Source organism: Helicoverpa zea, chromosome 4 (genome assembly GCF_022581195.2).
Source record: "Helicoverpa zea isolate HzStark_Cry1AcR chromosome 4, ilHelZeax1.1, whole genome shotgun sequence".
NCBI classification, from domain to species: domain Eukaryota; kingdom Metazoa; phylum Arthropoda; class Insecta; order Lepidoptera; family Noctuidae; genus Helicoverpa; species Helicoverpa zea.
This window is the reverse complement of record NC_061455.1, coordinates 8289188-8313810: the sequence shown is the minus strand read 5'-3', so window position 1 is coordinate 8313810 and position 24623 is coordinate 8289188. Positions and strand designations below refer to the sequence as shown.

The window sequence follows — 24623 nt, the reverse complement described above, 5'->3', positions numbered from 1 at the left end:
GTTTGGGTACGTTTGTGTCCCAAAACTAAAAAATTTCGCGCTCGCTACGCTCGCGACTTTTTCACTTTAGGCCGGTTTTATAAACTCGTTTTGGTACTTTACTGTTCTAAAACTTAAAAATTTTGCGCTCGCTGCGCTCACGGCTTTTTTACTTGACACTGGTTTTTATAAAGCTAGCTAGCGCTTTATAACTTTGCAGTGGTATGACTCCGGTTTCTTTATGTTAAACCTAGCAAAAAGCACCATGAATGATTTCTACACGATTTTTATGTACTTCAATTACAATTTTAGTCCGTGATTATATTGTGTCGTTTTTTTTTGGGGAGTGTGCTCAATATGTAGTCCGCCCCGGGTGCCACCCGATGCGGCGTACGCCACTGATCATAGTATCCGAACGAATGAACCGATTTCAATTTAGTTTTTTTTTGGAATTACAGGTGTTTTACGGGCGAGTGTTCTTAGACATGTTTCCTGAAAATCAATTGAGCCGTTTAAAAGTTACAGAGGTTTTAAGGTCTCTGCACACAGTGGGCGCGGCGCGGCGGGACGGGACGGCGACGCGACACTGAGCAGTTGTAATGTACTAGATATTACGGAGGCCGCCACACAGAGCCGTCCCGCTCGGCGCGACGTGACGCGACGATCTAGTACATTGTGTCGCGTCGCCGTCCCGTCCCGCCGCGCCGCGCCCGCTGTGTGCAGAGACCATTACGCTTTAAAGTCGCTGTCAGATAAACTGGTTAGGTCAACATTAAACTCTTCGTTACATAGCGGGTTGCAAAAATAATCTAGTAACTGACAGAAATGTCATCATTAAGTTCACAATCATTAGGGGCGGCAAAAATTGAATGGCCTACTAGCGGCAAATTTGTAAATCCGCCACTGTATAATATGTATAAACGTGAAATACCACTACATTTCAGAAACTAAATAACACAAACGTGAAAAGTACTTATTTATAACGAAACTACCTGCAAAACATGTTCAAAGTAGAGACATCTTATAAAAACGAAGGATTTAACGAAACTGTATGCGGGAGTGCTCCTAGTGCGTAATGGAATACTTACGATATGCGTAAAACGCACCCAAGTTCCGTTTGTTAGGTGATGCATATAACATATGCATATCCATATAAAATTAGGTACGTCCATATTGTAATACATTTTTTATGTAAACAAAGATTTGTCACTGTGCGTGTCGTGCAGTTTTCTAATAGTAAACGAAACAAAATGAGTAACTTGAAACAACTTTTAGTTAGAGCAATTTATTTGCAACAATAGCAAGTAATATTTTTATAAAATAATTTGAGATATTATACAGGTACTTAATAGGAAAGTTAAAGCATTGTTACGTAGTAATTAGTATCACAATCGAAAGGTCTGGGTGGCTTGTAAATACGTCGCAGCACCGGCAAACAGTAGTAGCGTCCATGTACTGTGAACCCGACCAGCATCGTCACCTGCAAATTAGTATAAGTAGATATTAAAATAATACACGGGTAACGTTTTTCCTGTCAAGAATTTTACTATTGGTAAATAATGACCAGGTAGGTTTTGAGGGCGCAAAATAAGGAAAAAGTGCGCGTTGAACTCCGGCACTAAGGGTCCCGTACAAATAATAATGTTTGTTGTATGCGAATCCCTAAAATATTTTATTCCAGTTTCAGCATGATTGTTTGTTTGTAGACTAATCTTAGAACTAAGGCCAATTGGCATGCCGTGGGCACCCCTTGATGCTTTATACTCGGGTAGGACCGCCCTACAAAAAATCCGCCCGACTGCAGCAGGGTTATTATTTTTCCTTTATTTCAGGGGTAATTCCCGTTCGGTAACACCTTTCGTTCCTGTCGTCAACACTGTTGTCGATCGGGAAAAAAAGTTTCGTTGGTTCAGTGTCCATGAATGCTGGTTTTTATTTGTTTGGATTTTTAAAATGTTTTAATGGATTATGTTAAATCTTTTAAAACACAATTAACTAGAAAATAAAATAATGGGCTTATCATGTTCATAATAACCATTTTACACTTTAAAAATCCATGACATGTTTTATTTTTATTTCTATATTTTAAAAATAAAAACTAGCATTCATGGACACTGTGAACGAACGAAACTTTTTTTTCCCAATCGTCAACAGTGTTGACGAAAGGGTGTTACCGAGCGGGAATAACCCACTTCAGGGAACTAGGGCTCATAGAAAATATATGTATTTGTTTTGCTAAGAAAAAGGAGTGGAAGAAATTTGTGAAAGTGTCATAAAACTCGTGTTATAATATTAATGAATAAAACAACAATAACACCCAAATTGTGCATATGGCGCAAGGCTAGACGGGAACTGTTTTAAAAGTAAGTACATGTTCCAACAAATCAAATATGATTCCCACATTGACTGAATCTCTTTCTGATTAACTGATATCGCGTAGCTGCTGTCTCGAGTAACCTCGCCATTACATAATCTTTAATAAGATTGGTTAGGAAGACATTTTTAGGCACATGGACGTGGCCAGGATCATCAGGTAGGCAGGTAAAATATAGGTCTAGGTAAAATATTTTCCTTTGAATACATAAATAAACTACAGATTGTAATTAAAAATTAATTGAATATTATAATTAAGTTACAGATATTTTTGGGCGTTCCAAAGAGAATCTGATAAATTTAAAGCTAAAAATATGTTTTCAGTTAGCTTATTAAGTAGTTTTTAGACATAATGGTGTACAGAGTAGGCTGGTGTATAACATGTAGTTGTTTTTGTGTACCTAGCCTCTGACTTACTGGAGTTTTGCAAGGACTCGTGCGTAGGTTCCGGCTCGGTCGCGTTCTGCGCCGGCTGCGCAGTGGGCGGCGCGTCGCGGCCTGGCGTCGACCATCACCAACAACCAACGTTAGTACACAGACAACACGCAGTAGCACACTAATCTACGACCACGTTACTGATTCTCTCACATTACAATAGATCCAACTTATTACATTATGATTATTATTGAATGCGTGTTCAGTAGATACCCAATTTCTTATTTCTTTGTCTCTAATTAATATGCGAAGTGCTTCATGTTCTATGACATGACATGACGTCTATAAAAGCAGTGAAATGTGATGTTGTACCTATCATATGAGGGCTAAAATGCAAGCAATACGAGAGCTTTGGTGGTATGATTGCTACCTATATCTTAATTTGCTGCTTTCTCTAGGTATATGTAAATATGCAATATTACCTACAACGCACAAGAGTGTTAGCAGTTGTACTTAGATAATTACGAAATAATATAGAAAAACATTTTAACCACTACTTACGCACTTTTTGGGAGGTTCAGTATGAGTAAAAGAAAACATTTCAGATTTTATTTTTATAGGTAGCTCATCTAACCAGTAACTAACCGTCATTTAAACGTGGACATAATAATTCTCCTATCTCTTCCGAGCCAGAGAGTGAATATTGTGCAGCAGTACCTAAGTAGTAAGTCATAGTAATAGCTTCAATTTTTTAATGAATGTCTTTCCTGAGCTACCACGTTTGTTTTAAATTATATAAAAAAAATGAATGTTTTCATGTTTATCTTATGAGGTCAAAATACCTATGCGCAATGGGATATGCGGGGATATGGAAGTGCGGAAAAACACTCTTGGACGAGAATCTAGATTACCGTGTTCGACGAAATTTTAGCGGAAAAATCTTTATAAAAGCAAAATGCTGTTACACTTCATGCTTCTGATGTAATATCCAAAATTGTGGTAGATGGGTAAGCGTGTTGTAAACATGTGAATTTTTGGATATTGTATAAATGAGAAATGCAATTAGTGAAGTACCATTCTCTATTCATAAATAACCACGATAACTTCATGTGAAGACGTTCCAAAGCAACACGTGTGCTGTAAGCTAATTAATGCATTACAACTGTGTTACTTTACCATTGACATCACGGTGTTATTACAACTGCAAATACTTGTACAACTGTAATACTTGAATGAATGAGTCATATGCCAGACCACTTAAACATCACCAAGTTAATTTTGGGCAAGATTTTTTACCGAAACGACACAATCATAAAATCAAGTAAAAATATAATCGAGTCCCGATTATCAATACCTAAAATTCACAGATTGTGAACATATCGTCAATCATGTTTTTTTTAACAAGGTCTGATTTTTTGCGCAACTAGCTTATAAAGAAGCTTTGAGTGAATTATTTGAGCTAATAAAAGGAGCTGTAAAAAGGGTTTTAATTAAAAAACCCTGCTGTTGTAAGTTGTTTTCGATTGAGTATGTAGGTAATTGATTTTAAGACAAGAACTTTTGACGGATAAACTAAGTGGTGTTTGAGTGTTCGGACATAACTTGGGTAAAATTAAATACAAATCATACCTGGTCGGATATACGTTTCGACGTCGACGTAGGGTGGATGATCTAAAGTGGTGTAGAAGAGCTCGCAGCGTATCTCGCCTTCATCTATATCTTTCGCACTTACAGTGGCATTTCCAGAAATGTCGTACAAGCCATCTTGATTAACGTCTTCGACATTTTTGGATATGTCAATTTTTCCCCTGAAATAATACGAAGATGATATTGTTATTAGTAGACGAATTATGAAAAACAATTTGTTAATGTTCTACGATAAATAAATAAAAAAATATTTCACATTAATCACCTACAACTTGAAAAAGATTGACTAACCCGATACCAAAATTAGTTAAGATATTAACTTGGGAGATCAGGTAATTAGAAATTATTTATCAACAAAATACCAGTCGCAGTTGGGGTAGTTTTCTGTAGAACACTTGCTTATCTAGCTGTTGGTCTCCCAACTGCGATAGTTCAACTTGTTTCTGCACAAATGTTTTTAGTGATATACCATTTTTAAATTTTCATGATCAGCCCTTTTATTTGATACCCATATTGCAGAAAACGTTTTTTTTTACCATTTAGAATATTCAACAAAAACATTGATATGCATAGCATTCATAAACTACAAAAGTTTGTAATTAATTCTACAACTTACTCTACATCAAGATATTTTAGATATGTATAAGTACCTACAGTGAATTTTAGTATCAAGGAATATTAACTTATGTATAGTACATTAAATTTTAAATCTGTCTGTGGCATCTCACTGACGCCATGTTATAAACTGTTTAGCCATTTGGAAGAAGACATGGGGTACTCTCGGCAGTTGTGTAAATAAAAAAATAACTTACCCCTGAAAGATAATAGCCATATCTGGTGACGGCGCAACATTTTCAGCTTTGCATTCTATTAATAACATGTCTTCTTCTACATCATTGTCTCCCTCAATTAACGTATAATTTATTTCAGGGCCTGTACCCATTGCTGAAAACAAGTATTTCAGGACATAATTATTTAATTTTTCGATGGCTTAATTGTACGTTCCTTTTGTCAAGTATGTACTCACAGAATACAATGAGCTTCTCGTGATTTCTTATCTCTTCAATATTCGACACTTCACACTCGTATGTCCCCGAATCCACGGGGTTTACATCCAGTAACACGATAGTATCATCATTTCTTATTTCTGAAAAGTAAAGTTATTTACTAAGTAGGTACTTACATATTAGACAGAAGCGTCAACTTTTCTGTTTTTTTTTGGCGCGATCAATCAGGGGCTGCTTCAATTGCAATTCTGCTAATTATTTTACCTAAGCGACATACCATACGACTGATATCCAACTGAGATTCATATATGACTCGATTACTATTGAAGCTTTTGCATGACATTCCGCAAATATGAACTATTATAGGTAAACAATTTTTTACAAATGTTTTTATCCTGTTTTATGAATAATATTGTCTGCAATCAATTTACGATTGTAATGCAGACCACCCTAAAGATCAATGGAATGTCATCGGAAAACGATTGGTCCTATTTTAGTAACAGAATGCCCACTAAGGTTCAAATTGCTATTGAGATTCAATTGATATCCAATTGACACATAATTAAATTAGCAGAATTGATACCTACCCTAACTTCATTAAGGCCTGGCTCCCACTGACGTATTTTTAGGCGACGAATAATATTACAACCATAAAGTTTCAGCTAAATGTTTTAAAATATCAGTGTTCTTAGGTTTTTATTTTTCGAACTTTAAAATTTCAACTTTATTTGCACACGTTAAGTTATATTGTTATTTGTTGCTTTTAAAGAAGTACCCTGCCTGCCGTGCCGAACCGAGGATGGGCGCTTGGAGTTGGGACTAAGTTAAAATTTGGGAATAAGACAAAAGGTAAGTTCATAGGTATAGAATGACATTGAATAAGCAAGTATGCAGTTCCATGGTAACACAGCGGTATTAGCGGTATAGACTAAACTTGACTAAAGCTATTAGCAATATTGTATTTTAAGAATGATTTATGAATTAGTATTACCAATTTGGCTAGTATTGTCGTGGTGGATGGCCTCTGCGGCTTGGCCCGCTATGCGCTGGTAGATCTGCTTCCTGTCGTAGCTGGAGCCCGACTGGGGAGTCCACCACCACTTGACGTAGAGCGCGACCTCCGTCTCGTTCTCCCCCAACTCGTACTGGCAGAGCAGCTCTGCATCCTGCCCGACTTCTACTGCCTTTGGCACCACAAACTCTTTTATTGATAATTGCAGACTGCCTGTAATATGTTCAAAGGAATACATATAAGTGCCTATTTTCATATGATTTTCTCCATCTAGTCTGCAGAAGGTCGTAGGTAGTTTGAACCATTTTTTTTAGACGAGAAATCCTAAATATATTATTATTATAGTAACAGTTTAGTAATAAAATATCTGGACTTGACACAGGGTTATCCTAATCGCTAAGTGACCCCGGCTGGAGTTCACTTTATTAGGTTTTCAGATTTATTTGGTTTCTAAAATATTTCGACACAGTCTAATCTATACTAATATTATAAAGCTGAAAAGTTTGTTTGTTTGAACGCGCTCTCAGGAAGTACTGATCCGATTTTAATAAAAAAATTCTGTGTTAGATAGCCCATTAGGTAATCTCTGAGACCTCTGGGACCGATTTCCAAAATATTTGGATTTCGTGATAACAGTGAAGTAAAGAACCTATTCTAACCATTCCCAATACTGAATAAATTGCTTGGGCTTTATAAAGTGACTGTTCAAGTTTGACATTAGAACCGGTTTTTCTCGGGACCTCTGGGACCGATCTCCAAAATATTTGGATTTCGTGTTAACAGTGCAGTAAAGAACCATTTCGACCACTTTCACTACTGGGCAAATGGCTCAGGCTTTGTTAAGTGACTATCTATGGAGAACATTTGAACCGGTTTTTCTCGGGACCTCTGGGACCGATTTCAAAAATATTTGGATTTCGTGTTCAGAGTGCACTATGGAACCAGCTGGAACTACTCCCACTCCTGGGCAAACTTTGAGCCCAGACCCTGGCATTGTCCTTTGAGTAATTTTTGAATATGAGTTCCGACGCGGAAGTAGTAAGTAAACGGCAGAAACTGCCCGCAATATCAAAGCTGCATTTGAAGAGGTGTCTGCTAATGAACGCACCGTGCGATTTTGGATTAAACGCTTTCGTGGTGGAAACTTCGACTTGAAGAACGAGCCACGAGGAATACCGCCTGACAGGTGATTAACGAGGAATTAAGAGAGACGGTGAACGCCGATCCTAGTCAAACTACCCAGATACCCAGCCGGACACCGAATAATGTTGAAAAAATTAGCAGTAAAACATCCACGACTCATGAATCGACCTTCACCGTTATTGCTCCATGACAACGCGAGGCCTCATACAGCAAAAGAAACCGTTTTAACTCTTCAGGAACTGCAGTTGGAAACTATTCGTTTGTGATTTGGACAATTAACTGCGTCACAAGAAGTTTCCCAGGAGGCAGAACAAAATTCTTTCACACAGTTTGTGCAGTCCAGATCCTCAGAGTTCTATCGTAAAGGCATAAATGACCTTCCTATTAGATGGCCGCATATAGATAATAATGGCAACTATTTTGATTAAATAAGTTGGTTAAAAATTTAAAAAATTACAATTTAGATTTTCAGTACAAATCGGCAATTTCATACTTTAACCCCTATAATTAACGTGTTTAATTTGATGTGATTTGGTTCAACATACTTTGTAGATATAGGCTTCATTTTATCCGGGTTCGTGAAGAAGTTACCTCGGGATGCGGGTGAAACCGCTGGGAGAAGCTAGCATAAGTATGTTTAAAAATATAGTGCTGATGAAAAAGAAAAAAGAACTCAAATTTCTTGATTTAGCGCCCAAAGTTGACAACATTTGTATGTGGATTTTGCAGTCAATTTGCCGATAGTCATTACAGCACAGCCAATGGCTCATTGAACCAGGCGCTTAACGTTTTATTGTAGCTTATTTATCAGAATAACATATTGGCAATTTTTTTCCATGTGGAACCGTGGACAGAAGCTAGTATTCAATAAATGAATAAGAATAAAATATGCCGTCACAAAAGCTGAAAAGGTCATTTTTATTTTGGCATACCTACTTTGCCTTTTACCTATATATTTTACTGTTAAAAGTACCTAACCGGCACATAATCTAATTTTTTGAATTTATCTTTTTTAAAGGACAATGCCAGGGTGTGGGCTCAAAGTTTGCCCAGCAGTGGGAGTAGTTTCAGCTGGTTCCATAGTGCACTCTGAACACGAAATCCAAATATTTTTGAAATCGGTCCCAGAGGTCCCGAGAAAAACCGGTTCAAATGTTCTCCATAGATAGTCACTTAACAAAGCCTGAGCCATTTGCCCAGTAGTGGGAATGGTTAGAATAGGTTCTTTACTTCACTGTTATCACGAAATCCAAATATTTTGGAAATCGGTCCCAGAAGTCCCGAGAAAAACTGGTTCTAATGTCAAACTTGAACAGTCAATTAATAAAGCCCAAGCCATTTGCCCAGTAGTGGGAATTATTAAAATAGGTTCCATAGTGCACTCTGAACACGAAATCCAAATATTTTTGAAGTCGGTCCCAGAAAAGTCGTGGTGGCCTAGTGGGCAAAGAACCAACCTCTCGAGTATGAGGGCGCGGGTTCGAATCCAGGTCAGGCAAGTACTTTGCGTTTTTTGTTTTTTGTTTTTTGTTTGCGTTGTTTGAGTACAATGCAACTTTTCTAAGTTTGTATGTACTTTCTAAGTATATCTTAGACACCAATGGCTGATAAAAAGGTGAAGGAAAACATCTTGAGGAAACCTGGACTATATAGTCTGAAATCACCAACCCGCATTGAGCAAGCGTGGTGATTAATGCTCAATCCTTCTCCGTGAGAGAGGAGGCCTGTGCCCAGCAGTGGGACGATAAAAAGGCTGTAACTGTAAACTGTAACGGTCCCAGAGGTCCCGAGAAAAACCGGTTCAAATGTTCTCCATAGATAGTCACTTAACAAAGCCCAAGCCATTTGCCCAGTAGTGGGAATTATTAAAATAGGTTCCATAGTGCACTCTGAACACGAAATCCAAATATTTTGGAAATCGGTCCCAGAGGTCCCGAGAAAAACCGGTTCAAATGTTAAACTTGAACAGTCACTTTATAAAGCCCAAGCCATTTGCCCAGTAGTGGGAATGGTTAGAATAGGTTCTTTACTTCACTCTTAAGACGGAATCCAAATATTTTTGAAATCGGTCCCAGAGGTTCCGAGAAAACCCGGTTCTAATGTCCAACTTGAACAGTCAGTTTATGAAGCCCAAGCCATTTGCCCAGTAGTGGGAATGGTTAAAATAGGTTTTTTACTTCACTCTTAAGACGGAATCCAAATATTTTTGAAATCGGTCCCAGAGGTCCCGAGAAAAACCAGTTCTAATGTTAGCCAGCCATTGTTAGCAAGCCATTTTAAGCAGCCACAAACCTAACAACCTCTTTTCTTGAAATAACATTCAGATAGATAGTGGTTTTACTGTTAACAGGATAAAAAAAAAAACAGAAATAGACGTTTAAAGGTAATTGTTGTTTCTCTTGCTTTTCAGTCTCTATCTACCACAATCAGTCCTAAGTTCGAGTAGCGTCATGCAAATCCTTAATGGCAATGGAAAAATCTTATCAAGACGAATAAAATAAGCTCAAACACGAGGTAGTAAATAGATACCGTTGAGGAGTTCCCTCGTCTCACTGTCGTCTCCATCGTCAGGTCAGGTCTTAACCTCCACAGTTTTGTGGTGTCGGAGACATATACCCGAATGACAAGTTTTTATTCGATATGTGCTTACAATTTCCGAGAGTTCCATAATGTTTTAAGGTTTCTATCACCAGACCCTGGACCCTGGAACTATTTGGAAAGTAAATCCTTTTAAACAATAAAATGATTGTTTAAATCGGTTGGTAAACGACGGAGTTATGCACGTACTTACGTAAAAAGAATACAAACGAACTGAGAAACTCCTCCATTTTTTGAAGTCGGTAAAAAAAAATCTCGTTCAATACCTCGTATTTGTCGATTAATATTATAATGCATTTCAATTAAGGTAATAAAAGTGGAATAGTTAAGAGTTCGTAAGCATATTTTTCGTAGTATTGAATAAGAGTCAAACCAGTTTTTCTCAGCACTCCTGGGATAGATTTCGAAATATTTCGGTCTGGGACCTATTATAAGCCTATGGAACATAATACACTATGCAGTTACTGTGGGCAACTCTTGAGCCCAACTTCCATACAAAGAATAGCATTGTCCTTTATCCACCAACGCAAAAAGAATGACTGATTGCGAACATGTAGGTATCCTGTAAACTTGGCAGGCAGATTGTTGGTCATAGTTAAATGTAATGGCGATCGTTCGAAACTGCTCTACCAAGGTTGTTCATTAATACGGACCAATACTGGAATTGCAGTGGAAACGCCATTGCTTTAAATACCCTTTTATAGTCCACACTATAAATCTTCTGTGTAGCTATGCCTACTTACAACAAGAAAAGTCCAATAAATAACACGATTAAAATTACTTAAGTATCACACAAATGCAAAAGCTACTTTCAGCAACTACTTCACTGATGGCTAGGTTATTTTGTTGTCTAGTCGTGTCACAGATTTTGTGTTCAAGTATTTTATAATTTTGATTGTGTTAATGGGCTTTTGTTGCTGACTGTACCTTGTAATTGAACTAATCCAGCATAATATTGTATCTAAGTAGTAGATAATAGCGTCTCCTCTTATCGAAGCCTGTGTATCCCGCCGTTACCCTTTATCATTTCCCCAGCAACAATGGACCAGCAACGCGTACCTAACATGGAACGGATAATGGCAAGTGTTTATATTATTCACATGGTTCATGTTTTGGCTCTAGTTCAGCGCGTCTATCTAGTTATCTAGCTGGTACACTACATGCTCTGAATTGTATCTAGGTACTCCAGAGTAATTGTTTTATTGTTGTGGCAAAGAGCTTAAGAAATTGAAATTGACGGGCAGCAGGATTATAATCATTACAATATAGTCACCTGCGATGATGCTACTAGGGTGGACAATAAATCTGCATTAGGTAGATATAGCTGCTTACTAAGATTTATGATCATTTATAAATATCAGAATGATCTCATATACATATTTCTGCAGGTAGGTCCTGATCTGCCTCAGAACGTTTTACTGAATTGAAGTAATTTTTTTTGACTAATGTAAATTGGCACCATACGTATTGAAGTGTATACTCTGTTGTATGTAAACAATAGCGATAGCTTTTGCACTTAATATAAGTGAGAAAGAACTTCCGCGTGAACTTCAATTAGGTCGATTCTCTATTATGTTTATAATTCCTCAAATGTTTGATTTTGCCTCCATTCCTTTATGAAAATTCTATAAATAATTTGGTATAGGAAATTAGGTCATATCCCTATGAATAAGCGACTATCTTGGCTAACCTTGAGGCGGTCCGGGAATGTTAAAAATACCACCGCGACCAGAGCACACGCGGTGTGTGTCGAAGCGATTTGTAGTATTTGAAAAACACCGACTACTAGAACAACAACCGCCAAAAAGACAAAATGTTTCACCAGCTCAATCCTACGGTGCACTATATCCTTCATGACAAACTTTAAAAGTGCTTGTCGAAGTAAACAAATCCTAGAGGAAATAGACATTACCCAAATATTAGACTCGTAGAGCGCGCACAAAAGCAAATTGCATACAAAAGTTTGTCTTCCTGTGGTGTTATGATTGGATGAGTCATGTGAAGTAGAACACGGATTTGAACATCCTATTGTATGTTTAGAAGTCATGTCTCTAGTCTGTAGGTACTCACAGAAACACTGCTCGCGAAGTTTATTTAGTGTAGTTTACCTGTCTACCCTAGAAGTGAATGCACTCATATATTCTTCCGTAACTTCAGGACTAAGTAACTATGGTAGTATGGTGACAAATCCGTTTCACTAAGAAATGGTAATTTCATAAACAATCTCATCCCTTGTTGGCACTACAAGTACATAGCCGAGTTGTTGGTACATATAATTTTTTGACCGGTAAAAAATTAATAATTTAAATAGAAGATCACTGATTTTAATTTGGCAAATGTAGCAAGAGTTAAAAGTGTTATTGTATGGGAGTGAGGCTATAGATATTTGGTGGTGGCGAGACTGCTCACCTGCCACCAGGCACAGCAGCAGCGAGCACGCGGCGCGCGCGGACATGGCGGCAGCGGGCGCGGGACGGCGACAGACTGCGCGCGCGGGACGGCGACAGACTGCGCGCGCGCGCCGCCGCCCGCCCTTCGAACTAACGAGTGGCCTTGACGCAGCGCGAGGTAACCACTCAATTGCACCCAATGAGACGACGCAGATACGAAGCAGCACAGCGCAGCCGCTCATTGTTGTACCGACGAGAACGAGCTGTGTGCAATCACGGCCGACTACTTCCTCCCTAAATTGTTTGTTTATTTAGGAAGTGAATATTACGTTTGTCAAAATTGTAATTTTACAAATGTCCAAAAAATGAGTAGGTACCTACGATTAACTTCTTTTAGAAAAACATAGAAGCTCCATACTGTCGAATATACAACGGCGTAGAAACATAGATATATCCGGGTCACTGACTTCTGAAGCATAAAATGAGCCACGAGAGTTTCAGAAGAAAGTAAAATATTTTTACTCCTGTCTGTGTTTTGCAGTTTATTTTATGACTGCTATTTTATTATTAGCTTATCGTCATTATACATCTACTAGAATCCGCGGTTTCACCCGCGTCCCGAGGCAAGTTCTTCCCGCACAGGGAAAAAGCTATATGATGTTATTCTGATATATTACCCAGGTGAATCCGGTTGGACAGCAACCCGACTCAAACATAGTTTGGAAAAGGCTAAGCCTTTAAAGACTAAGACATTAGGTATTTCCAAGTATCATCAAAGTCATAACAAACTTATGTATTAACATATAACACTAAATAGTACCTACTCACCTACATCCAGTCAGACTGCAAGCCGACCGATCATAGCAACTGTGTGTGCTGTGTCGTGACTGTGTGTATTCTAATAAAAATAAATTTAAATAAAAAATGAGATTTTATATAAATATATAGATTTATTATTTTACACAATTTATACATAGGTACATAAATTAAAAATACTTAGGTACTAGTAAACTACGTTAGCGTTGGTGAATACTCAATGGGCATTATTCAGAAAATTATTACAGCTATAAGTCTTCTGTCATTCCGGCCACTAACCCAACTAGAAACAGTGTTGAAACAATGTTTTAAACAAATTTAGATAAGGCTCATTCCAGTTTGACTTCATCTTTTATAGCATATGCCAAGATAAATATGAAGTGATCGAGTTTAAATATAATTTTATGCACCCCATAATACTAGTTGAGTAAACTATATCTTACATCATGAAGTAACATCACCCGTCTGAAGCCATTGATGTCTTGGGCACGCGCAATAGTGTTGTGTTCGAATATTGAATCAGTACGCATTCATTAGTAACTACTAGCTTGCTTCGGAGAAGTAGACTGAATACGAAACATGGCGAGTAGCTCTTCTCGTGGAAATGTACTTACAAAACACTACTGCGCACGCCGGAGGCTCCAAACAGATAATTTCAATAGTTATTTTCACTTAAGTAGCTCTAACATGAAGGTTTTGCTGCTTAACCCTTTGTAGCGCGCGGATTCACGCGAGACACAAGCAGTTAATTCGGATGGCCATGCTTTGTCTCACTAATGAGGAAAGTTGATTTTGATAATTGTTTTTAAGCAGCAAAACCTACATTTTTGAGCTACTAAAAGGTGAAATGATTTGAGTGGAAGAGTATGAAGTGTGGTGTAAGTAGGTTTAGAGGTTGAAGTGCGAAAGCAGGCGGTCGCTGAAGGTGATGTGCTTGAAGAGCGAGGGGTGCGAGTTGGCGCGCGGCGGCGGGCGGCTGGCGAGCGCGATGTGCACGGTGTCGCGCAGGCGCGCGCGGGGCACGTCGCCGCGCAGCCACACCAGGCGCCACAGCTGCTCCTCCGACATGTCGGGGCACTTCGCCACCACGCCGTGCAGGTCCAGCGACAGCATCTCGATGTCCTGGCACCGCAGCACCTGCGTACATGCCACCAACGAAACATGAGCGGACAGTGCTCTTTTAAGTATCTAGGTATAGATTTGTGTCAGTTATTTAACTTCTATTTTACGAAATTAATTCTTATTAATAATACACAAAAAAAATCTAATCGCCTTGAAAATAGTGTTATAGTAAAGTAATAAAAGTTAGACCAGGAATTGATGCTGAAACATGAACCTACCTCCGCTAGCATACTGATGACTTCGAAGGGCCAATCCACATTGACACCATCTGCAGCTATCTTTCTAAAGAAAGACCTTATTTGGTTCGCCTCTTTCACTATCTTAGTGGCAGCTTGCTGAGCTTCCTCCACATTTTTGAAAGCGACTTTCTTCGATAACATAGCTGTAATGTACTTTTTGTACACCAAGTTTTGAGCTTCGTTTATAACATACTCAAAGTTTTTATCTCTCAAATGATTGTAGTCTTGAAAGTAATCGTCGAGTGTGATACAAATAGTGTCCACTGGAATAGTAGAATGCAACCATTTCGCTGTAAATAGATCATCGAAGTGAACTTCTAAGTCCAGGAATGCTTCCTCAAGAAGAAATTGCGCAGCTTCATCTCTTAAACTCTAAAACAAGGAAAAGGTAACTTATTCGGGTGCTTTCGATCTTCACTCCATCAGGGGTCATCAAAAATGAGTCTTCGTATGTATATAGCGCCACGAAAGGGAATCATTCTAAATGCATAATGTATTTCCGAAAATATTTATGTGACGTTTTGTTATCCTATCTGCATAATGTTTTTTTGTGTTAATCTACTGGATTTTATATATGGAATATAAGAAAACAGGAAACAACCCAGACGCGTCTTAGGAGTGGGCATTATTATATGTATTAAGTTTCAAATGCTAACATATGTGCAGATTTGGCAGTAGTTTTACAAGTAATAATTTTTTGACGCTTTTTATTTATCTTTTTTTTTTTGTTTTACTAGGATAGTTTTTTTTTATATTCATTGTAAATATGTAAATAACTTTCTAAATAAACAGCATTAATCCGAATCTTTTAAGTAAGAATAATAAAATAAACTGGATATAAAGGTTCAACTATTTAATTATGTAAAACCAACATTTTATATTATTTACATATATCACATTGGTTATTTGGAAACATATTCATCTTTATTCGATCAACGGAACTTAATATTGTAAACATGGAACATGGAAGGAAGTGAAAAGCAACCAAACAAACGAATTATTTGTAACAACCTTGACACTATCAAGCAATCATTTCTTAACCGTCGTTGCTGTTTAGTATATAAAATCATTGCCACCGATGAAACGATATCATTCAGCAACAACTTGTCTAATCCAACATGAGAAGAAGCCTTCTTGTGGCATTTGGGCTTCTGGCCATCGCCGCCGTCAGCTCGGCCAGGGAGATCCGAGAGAAGCGGTCGGCCGACCTCGAGGCGGCCGCGTCCGGCCACCACTGGGACAAGGGCGGCGGCCACGAGCACCACGGCCACCACCACCACGACCACGGCGGCGAGCACCACAAGGGACACAAGGGCCACCACGAGCACCACCACGGCAAGCACGGCCACCACCACCACGAGGGACACAAGGGACACCACGGCGAGCACGGCGGACACAAGAAGCACCACCACCACGACGACGGCTATCACCACCACCACCACCACGGCGAGAAGGGCGACCACGGCCACGGCCACGAGGAGCACGGCCACTGGCACAAGGGACACGATACCAAGGGACACCACGGCGTCGAGAAGCACGACGAGTTCAAGAAGGACAAGCACTTCCACGACCACCACGGCGAGAAGGGCTTCCATGAGCACCACGGCGGCCACCACCACGAGGGCGGCTACAAGAAGGGCGGCCACTTCCACAAGGGCCACAAGCACGGCGGACACCACGAGCACCACCACGGCAAGAAGGGACACCACGAGGACGGCGGCCACCACCACCACCACAAGGGACACCACGGCGAGGGCGGGCACCACGAGCACCACCACCACCACCACGACCATGACCACAAGGGCGGCCATGAGGACCACAAGCATTGGGGACACAAGAAGGGGCACTAAGCTCTTGCTGAATGTACCTGAACTGATAATTGTTGATTTGTTGCTCAAATGCGTTTTTGTTATGTTCTTACGCCAAAGAATTAAATTTTATACAAAGTAATTTTTCATATTTCTTTATTAATGAAGGTGTTCTGAAACTCATTCGAAGGGAAAAGAAGACACATTCAGCATCTTTATATGTGTTGCGCTCCAGTGGCCAGAGCGTTTGCAATTTTTTGCATGCACTCGGCTGACCTTGCACCGATTTTAGTATTTATCCAATTCTTATTGAGAGGTTCAGATCGTTGAACTGTCGTGTTTGGCCTGACTTTCTCTTACGCCAATTATAGTTAAACTTAACTAAAAAAATCTGTATGTATTTTAGTTACTTGATATATAGGAATGGTAATTATATAAAATCGAATAATATGAAAGATAAGTATTTTATTATAATTTACATGACCGGCAGGCCTAGCTGGATATTGTAGTTTTTTCTTACGATATACTCGCTTAGTTTTCAATTTATAAGCTTCTGAAGCAAATATGTTCTGCTGAAATCCAACAAAAACTTACCGTTTGTGACGAGTTAGAGTAGCAATTATAGGTAATTTACCTGGAATGTGTTAAGCATTTTGTCGAACTTGGCCTCAGCGGGCGGGTCGTGCCGGGCGGGCGGCCAGTGGCGCGTCTGCGTCTGCTGCGCGAGCCGCACCATCTGCTCGCTGTTGTTCACGATCGTGATCATGTGGTGCGTGAAGTACGCCACGCGCGACCGGTCCGCGAAGTGACCGTTCTACATACAAAACAAAAACAATTTAGAACCCACTTGGAAGTGTAAAAAAGGTTCTTATTTACACATTACAAATAATTGAAAATAAAACTCACCTTAAACTGTATAACTCCATCTCTGTACATATTTCCGTAACGTGTAACTTGGTCGATGCTGAGCAGCAACGCTTTAAACGTTATTTCTTTGCTTATAGTTTCAGTCACCTGGAAACAAGCTGTAAATCAGCTAAATTGTGTAGTGCAAAAGATAGTCAAGATAGACTCACTTTCGAAACGGTGCGACAGTGTCGCTTGATTGGAAGCAAGTTCAAGGTTGAGGCTGTACCAACACTGTGTTACAAAATTCATAGAAAGTAAAAGTTATAACACTTTTTATTTAATTATAGCTTTCATCGTCTGAAATATTAGCAATCATGGCCCAGAGTCAATTGAGGATGAATGGGACTTTCGTTATAAAAACGAATTATCATTATTCGTTTTTTTTTTGCTTGTATGTTTGAAACTGACCCCAACATAGTTTAATAAAGGCTAGGCAGACGATGATGCTTGTATGTTTAACACATTATATTGACAGCATTTTCCCGCGGTTTCAACCGCGTCCCGAAGGATTTACCCGTATCCTGATAGAATTATAGGGTAACGTAACATTTTAATGTCAAATGGGTAAGTAATAATATCAAACATAAACATATGACCTAAGGTCCAAATTTACCGACAGCATAAACATTAGTATTTTTTTAAACCACTGTTTATTATAAATTTAACTTAAAATTGTATCACTTAAAGTGAACAGTTGTTTGAAGAAAAACTGACATCTATGTTGCCAGTGAACTTAGTATTTGTGTGTGAAAGTGTAAATGGAGCTGTACATTTTTGATTACAATCGTAGTTTAGTGTGCGTAACAATGTGAAGTGACTGGCCTGCAAGTTCTGGTCGATCATCTGGAAGATGATGACGGGCGCGTGCGTGTGGTAGGCGTTGGAGTGCGGCTCCACGTCGGGCGCCCGCTGTCCCGCCCACTCCGCGCGCTCCGACTCCAGCGTCTTCTCCATCCACTCCATGTAGTTTGACTCCATTTTCTGTTTTTTTATTATTAGAAATTATAATAAATAGCTTGAAAAACGCGCACGTAACACTCCTGTGGTGTGCAGACGACGGAAGACGTACAGCGTGGTGAGAAATGCGAGCACAAGGGAGAAACCAGGGATCATATGATGGCCTGGACGACTGACGACGGTCTCTGATACTCTCCCAGATGTGTATCGTGTCTGCCGACACTCACGTCTCCCCACATCTACTGTGGGAGTATCCGGAGTATCACATACGGATTTGGTAGATAGTAGAGCCATGGTAAATGAGGTAGCAGGCATGTCATCAAAACTAAAACTGATATCTCACCTGCAAATATTCATCCTGCAGTTTTTGCATAGTTTCTTTGCTCAATAAAGGTGGCAATGTAGTTACGTCAATATTTAACTCTGAGCTACCCATCAACTCGTGACCAGGGTAGGTATTTAGTATCCAAGATAAAAGAGTAACATACTCATTGCCTTCTATGCCATTAGTTACTACATCTTGGAGCTGAAATTAAGACAAAATGAATATCATATAAAGCTTCTAGTACATTAGCTTCGAATATATAAATATTTATTAGAATTAGAATAGATAAATATTTATTGACTTACACTCGCTGATAAGCATATGTGATACATATTGACGTATTTGTTAACGATATCATAATGCGGCGGGAAGCAGGGGACACACAAAGTCTTGACAACCCTCAAGTCTTCCAATATGAGTTGCCTGGTAAGCTCCAGGTACCTGACCAGCCACAGTTTATTATCCTCACGTTCATCGACGCGTGTCCCTTCAATACGCTGAGCAACCGCACATTCTAACACTTCGAAAGCTTTGGCTCGCCAATTTTTGGGACGGCCAGGTGGCATGAATCCGGTTTGGTCTTGTTGCTGTAAAATGACACGATAATTTAGTAGGTAAATGCAATGCAACCTGTTTTCTTTCATTACATGATTAGATAGTAAATGTGTACAACCTGTAAAGCCATTTGATCCCTTTTCTCCTCTCTTTCAATTATTCTCAATGCTGTCACAATTACTGTGGGCTCCTTACGAACAGTATTCAAAGTTCGTGCTAATATCAATTTAATTTGTTTCTCCAGTAAATTCGACACCATTTCAACATCTTCAAAGTAAGCCTTCAACATAATCTTATCATGTGAAGATTGGTTGGGTAATCTATGGAGTTCATATAGTAAATCATCTCTGGAGTTTTCCAGATCATTTAGGCACTGAAATCATAAATACAAGATGTTCAAATACAATAAGTATGTACACGTTTCATTTTTAAAATACTTCTTAATCCAAATATCATCTGAAAAGATCTATATACCTAGAGTATAATGAACTCACTTGATGGGCATGAAGAAGTTTTCCTTCTCCTATCCATTGTTTTGTTTTGGCCACACTTTCTGGTACTGTGAATATGTGTTTGAGACTGTCCATGGCTGTGACATACTGGGAGTGGCGCGAGTCTTCCTCTCGCACCGCTTGGAGTGATGCCACAAGAGGTGGTACACCTTTCAAAAGCTCTTCCAGTTCATCCATTCTGCAGAAGTGCGAAAGTTTTTCAATACTCTCAATCTCAATCAAACTTGCTTACTAGGGACAGAATTACATGAGCCCTATACAAGTATTGTCAAATTCCAATCTATAGAGTAAGCAAATGACAAAAAGACAGGTATTAGAAATCTGCCTAATAAATACCAGCTCAACGGGTTATGATAAAAGTTGGCAGTAATCTATACTAATAAAAGATTTTGATTCTCTTAGTAATACTGATTTGATCTGAAAATTTCTGTAATGTCAAATTCGAATCATCTTATTTCATCATGGCTTTAATGCGGGGAAAGTTGTACTTTTTGATGCTTTAGTTGGAAATTACCAAAAAATGTGCTATCCTTAAAAATTATATCAGATTCAGATCAGAAGTGTTTTTAGTACTTATTTATATGTATAGGTGTATCGTCAAATCAATTTTATGTTCTGGATTTTGATTATGTATCAAATATTCTACAAAAAATTATATATATTTCACCTTTGTGACAAAAAAGTATATAATAATTTGTAGACCAGTGCTATTTTTAGTTTTACTCTGAATACAATGTATAATTTAATGTTTGTCCTTTAGATGGTGCGTTATTAATACCTACTTTAGGCTAACTTGTTGAACATCCTCCAGGCATTCTTGTAACTGTTTCAACCCAACACTGACTCCATCCAGCTTGCCCTGCACTGCTGACTTTAGCTGAGCTTCAATGGAGGCCTTCTTATGAGTTATCCTTTTTTTATAGTGTTCCACCTGTTTATGGTTGATGAGATAATTAACATAGCTACATAACAGGAATTACATAAAGAGATAAGGAAGTACATAGGAGTAGTATATAAGGAAATACACAAGTATGTAAGGGAGTACATAAGGAAATTCATAAAAACGTAAGGAAGACCTTGAATTGGACTTAAATTGTGTTTATTGTGGGTACAATATTTGACCATTAGGAGAATTCCCAGAAAAATACCTAAATTCAAGCCTGTGCCTGTTAATGAGTATTATTATAAATGCAAAAGTGAGGTTGTTTATTTGTTGTTTCACACAAAAAGGCTACACCAAATGAGATTAAATATTAGGCATATTTTGAAAGTAGTTTAAGTAGTATTCTGGAGACGAAATACTTTTTAATCGGGCGCAGGGTGAAATTGCCGTGTGACGCTTGCCAAACCTAGTATTAATTTTTACAAAACGCCCACCAAGCTATGATGCTATATTAGCTTATTATGAGCTATATTAAGTAATGAGTCACCAGATAGATAGTCCTCTGTGCAATTGGACTATCTATGTTTATTTATTTACATAGTTATTGTAAATCCTCTTACTTTTTCAAGCTGTCCAGGTCTCTGCATCATATTCATTACCATCTTTTCAGCTGCTGCTTTTGCTTCATCCTCTATTTCATCCATGGTACTCATTTTATGAACTAAATTTATAGAATTTCAACAATTATTCAGGCTAGTTTGATTACGGTGAATTGTTTATCAGCAAATTATTAGAAATCATCGATTTATAAATATTATGTTTTAGAAAATACTTTTGTTCGGGACTTTGACATTTAGACTTTCTGACACTTTTGACCACAGACGTGTTTATAGAGTCTGGACTCACGTCCGCGTCCCGTGTCCGTTCTTGTGGGTGTTCAAATAAATCCACAGCATTTAGATAATATTGAAGATTGCGCAATTATTTCTACCATTTTAAAGTAAATTAGTAAATGTATTAATTAAATTATTATTGCAGGTCTAGGGGCCGCATTTGGGGCAGCCAAAGTTATTTTTCTTGCATCATCATCAGCCTATAGCAGTCCACTGCTGGACATAGGCCTCTCCAAGTGCACGTCACTGAGATCGATTTTCGGCTGCTCGCATCCAGCTCCTGCCAGCCGTCTTGCGCAAGTCATCACTCCACCGTGCCTGAGGACGTCCTACACTACGTTTGCCGAGGCGTGGTCTCCACTCTAGAACTCGTTTACCCCAACGGTTATCGGTTCTTCGGCTAATATGGCCAGCCCACTGCCACTTCAGCTTGCTGATTCGGTGGGCTATGTCGATGACTTTGGTTCTCTGACGAATTACCTCATTTCTGATGCGATCCCTCAGAGAAATGCCAAGCATAGCTCTTTCCATAGCCCGCTGAGCGACTTTAAACTTGTGGACCAGCCGTACCGACAGTGTCCACGTTTCGGCTCCGTAAGTCATGACAGGTAGGACGCACTGATTGAAGACTTTTGTCTTTAGGCACTGTGGGATCGACGATGTTAGGACTCGACGTAGCTTCCCAAATGCAGCCCAACCCAACTGAATTCTCCTATTCACCACGTCCTCAAAGTTGTTTCTACCTAACTGCAATGTCTGCCCGAGGTATACATATTTCCGAACAACTTCGAGAACGGCGCCGTGTATCGCAATCGGTTCCGGTAGAACATGTTCATTGAACATGACCTTGGTTTTGTCCAAGTTCATCCGTAGGCCGATGCGTAGAGAAGATTCGGCCAGGTCGTTCAGCATCTGTTGTAGGTCCTGTAGCGTTTCCGCCATGATGACGATATCGTCAGCAAATCGCAAGTGAGAGATGTGTTCGCCATTGATGTTGATGCCGCGTCCTTTCCAGTTCAGCGTCTTGAACATATCTTCCATTGCATTAGTGAACAGTTTCGGGGAAATAACATCCCCTTGTCTCACTCCTCGATGCAACGGTATGGGCCTTGTTTGCTGATTCTGTACTTGGACCGACATTGTAGCGGCTTCATAGAGACATCTCATCACTTGGATGTATCGCCAATCTACTTGACAACGCTGCAGGGACTCCAAAACAGACCAGATTTCAACCGAGTCAAAGGCCTTCTCATAGTCCACAAATGCTAGATACAGGGGCTGATTATACTCTTCGGTCTTCTGTATAATCTGCCGCACTGTGTGGATGTGGTCTATGGTGCCGTATCCGCTCCTAAAACCCAGCCTGCTCCGGTGGTTGGAATTCGTCGAGTCTCCGCGCAAGTCGGTTCGTGATCACTCTTGAGAACAGCTTATATACGTGGCTTAGGAGGGAAATGGGTCTATAGTTCTTCAGCTGGGTTTTGTCTCCCTTTTTGAAGAACAGGACGACAACACTCCTACTCCACGCCTCTGGAGTTCTCCCTTCGAAAAGGACGGCATTAAAAAGCTTCTGGAGCTCCCCCAGTACGGGCTTACCTCCCGCTTTTAATAGCTCTGTTGTAATGCCATCCTCGCCAGGGGCTTTTCCATTTTTGAGCTGTCTCAGAGCGATCTCGATTTCGCCACTGCTGACTTCTGGCAGGTCTTCGGTGAAATGGCGTGTTAATGTGGCTCTAGAATCCTCATTTCCGGGATCAGGTCGAGATGCATGCGATGCGTATAACCGGCCATAGAAATTTTCCACTTCCGAAAGGACTGCCGGTACCGAAGAAACGACTTCTCCACTTGTTGTGGTCAGCTTCGTCAAGTGGCTTCTTCCAAGAGATTGTACGAACACCTTTGACCCCCGATTCTGCTCAATTGCTCTTTCAATGTCAAGAGTATTGGAGCACCGGAGGTCGCGTCGCGTCGTACGTGCTTGTTGATCTCTTGGTTTAGAGCCCGCTTAGCTGACGAAGTGACAGGCGGGTTTTCACGTCGTTTCTTCATAAGCCCTAATGTCTCTTCCGAAAGCTTTGATTTCTTGCCCTTACGCTGCATGTTACAGAATCTCGAACCTTCCTCCCTGAGGATCCGAACCACATATTCGTGGTTCTGGTTAACGTCTGCTGTGGTTTCCACGGCGGCAAATCGGTTCTCCAAATTTGACTGGAACGTTTCAGATCCTGTCATGGTTTGGAGCAGTGTTGGTCGGAGCCTGGCCTTCATCAGACGGAAACGTTCCGCCTTGAAGTTGATATTCAGAGAGCCTCGGACAAGTCGGTGATCGCTCCCGGTATTAAACCGGTTGATCACGGAGACGTCTCTGAATATGTGCTTCTTGTTCGTCATGATGAAGTCAATCTCATTTTTAGTCATAGTGTCGGGGCTTTGCCACGTCCACTTCCTTTGGGGCTGCTTTTTGAAAAAGGAGTTCATCAAAAACAGCCCCTCGCGTTCAAGGAAGTTGACGAGCATTTGCCCCCTATGATTCCTGCTTCCAAATCCATGGGATCCTACTGCCGATTCGCCGCAAATCTGTACTCCCACTTTAGCGTTAAAGTCCCCCATGACAACGGTGTAATGGGTCTTTGTAGTGAAGTTTTTCTTGCAATCAGCAATATTGTGCAGTTCAGTTGATCATCTGGGAGACGACTAGGCAAAATAAATAGTTCTACAAGTTTTCGCTGTTCAAATATAGTATGACGAGATAACATTTCACAAAATGTGTTCATCGTACACAAGTAATTCGTAAACCTCCTGGGGTACAGTACACCAGAGTACATCAAAGACAAGAGAGTTCACATGGTTCCGGTACCGATTATCCAGCTCATATCTTATCAGCAGCATGTCCATGCCATGTTATCAGCTGGTACAAACCATAGATGTAATGTAATAAACAAGATTGCGCACGCTCGAAATATATATTTACGAAAATGAACTCTATTCCAACGCAATAAGGTACTAAATTTGTTGCATAATACACAGAGGCAAATCCGAGCCGAGAGGGATAGTTAGAACGGAGGCCGTTTGTCTCTAAC

The 24623-nt window shown here is 39.7% G+C and overlaps 3 protein-coding genes across 5 annotated transcripts; 1 reads left to right on the top strand and 2 right to left on the bottom strand.

Annotated features, from left to right (window-relative positions):
* Positions 1-1248: 1248 nt before the first annotated feature.
* On the bottom strand, positions 1249-12666 carry LOC124629726 (V-set and immunoglobulin domain-containing protein 1-like). Of its 3 annotated transcripts, none has more exons than XM_047163247.1 (7): positions 12544-12666; positions 6373-6606; positions 5402-5521; positions 5187-5319; positions 4357-4535; positions 3904-3928; positions 1249-1459 (listed from the first exon to the last, which is right to left on the bottom strand). In XM_047163247.1, the coding sequence occupies exons 1-6, from the start codon at positions 12587-12589 to the stop codon at positions 3912-3914; spliced, it is 729 nt and encodes a 242-aa protein (XP_047019203.1). In that variant the 5' UTR covers positions 12590-12666; the 3' UTR covers positions 1249-1459; positions 3904-3911. The 3 variants fall into 3 exon arrangements, with proteins under 3 accessions (XP_047019203.1, XP_047019201.1, XP_047019202.1); XM_047163245.1 differs by lacking the exon at positions 3904-3928 and adding an exon at positions 2770-2850; XM_047163246.1 differs by lacking the exon at positions 3904-3928.
* A 788-nt stretch (positions 12667-13454) lies between these two features.
* On the bottom strand, positions 13455-21529 carry LOC124629725 (exocyst complex component 3). The gene is made up of 11 exons (XM_047163244.1): positions 21271-21529; positions 20550-20698; positions 19750-19945; positions 19374-19628; positions 19006-19287; positions 18719-18901; positions 18241-18399; positions 17416-17523; positions 17144-17323; positions 14681-15073; positions 13455-14477 (listed from the first exon to the last, which is right to left on the bottom strand). Exons 1-11 carry the CDS (start codon positions 21361-21363, stop codon positions 14229-14231), a joined length of 2247 nt encoding a protein of 748 aa, XP_047019200.1. The 5' UTR covers positions 21364-21529; the 3' UTR covers positions 13455-14228.
* LOC124629727 (histidine-rich glycoprotein-like) lies at positions 15069-16651 on the top strand. The gene has a single exon (XM_047163248.1). It carries the CDS (start codon positions 15820-15822, stop codon positions 16549-16551), a length of 732 nt encoding a protein of 243 aa, XP_047019204.1. The 5' UTR covers positions 15069-15819; the 3' UTR covers positions 16552-16651.
* Positions 21530-24623: the final 3094 nt, after the last annotated feature.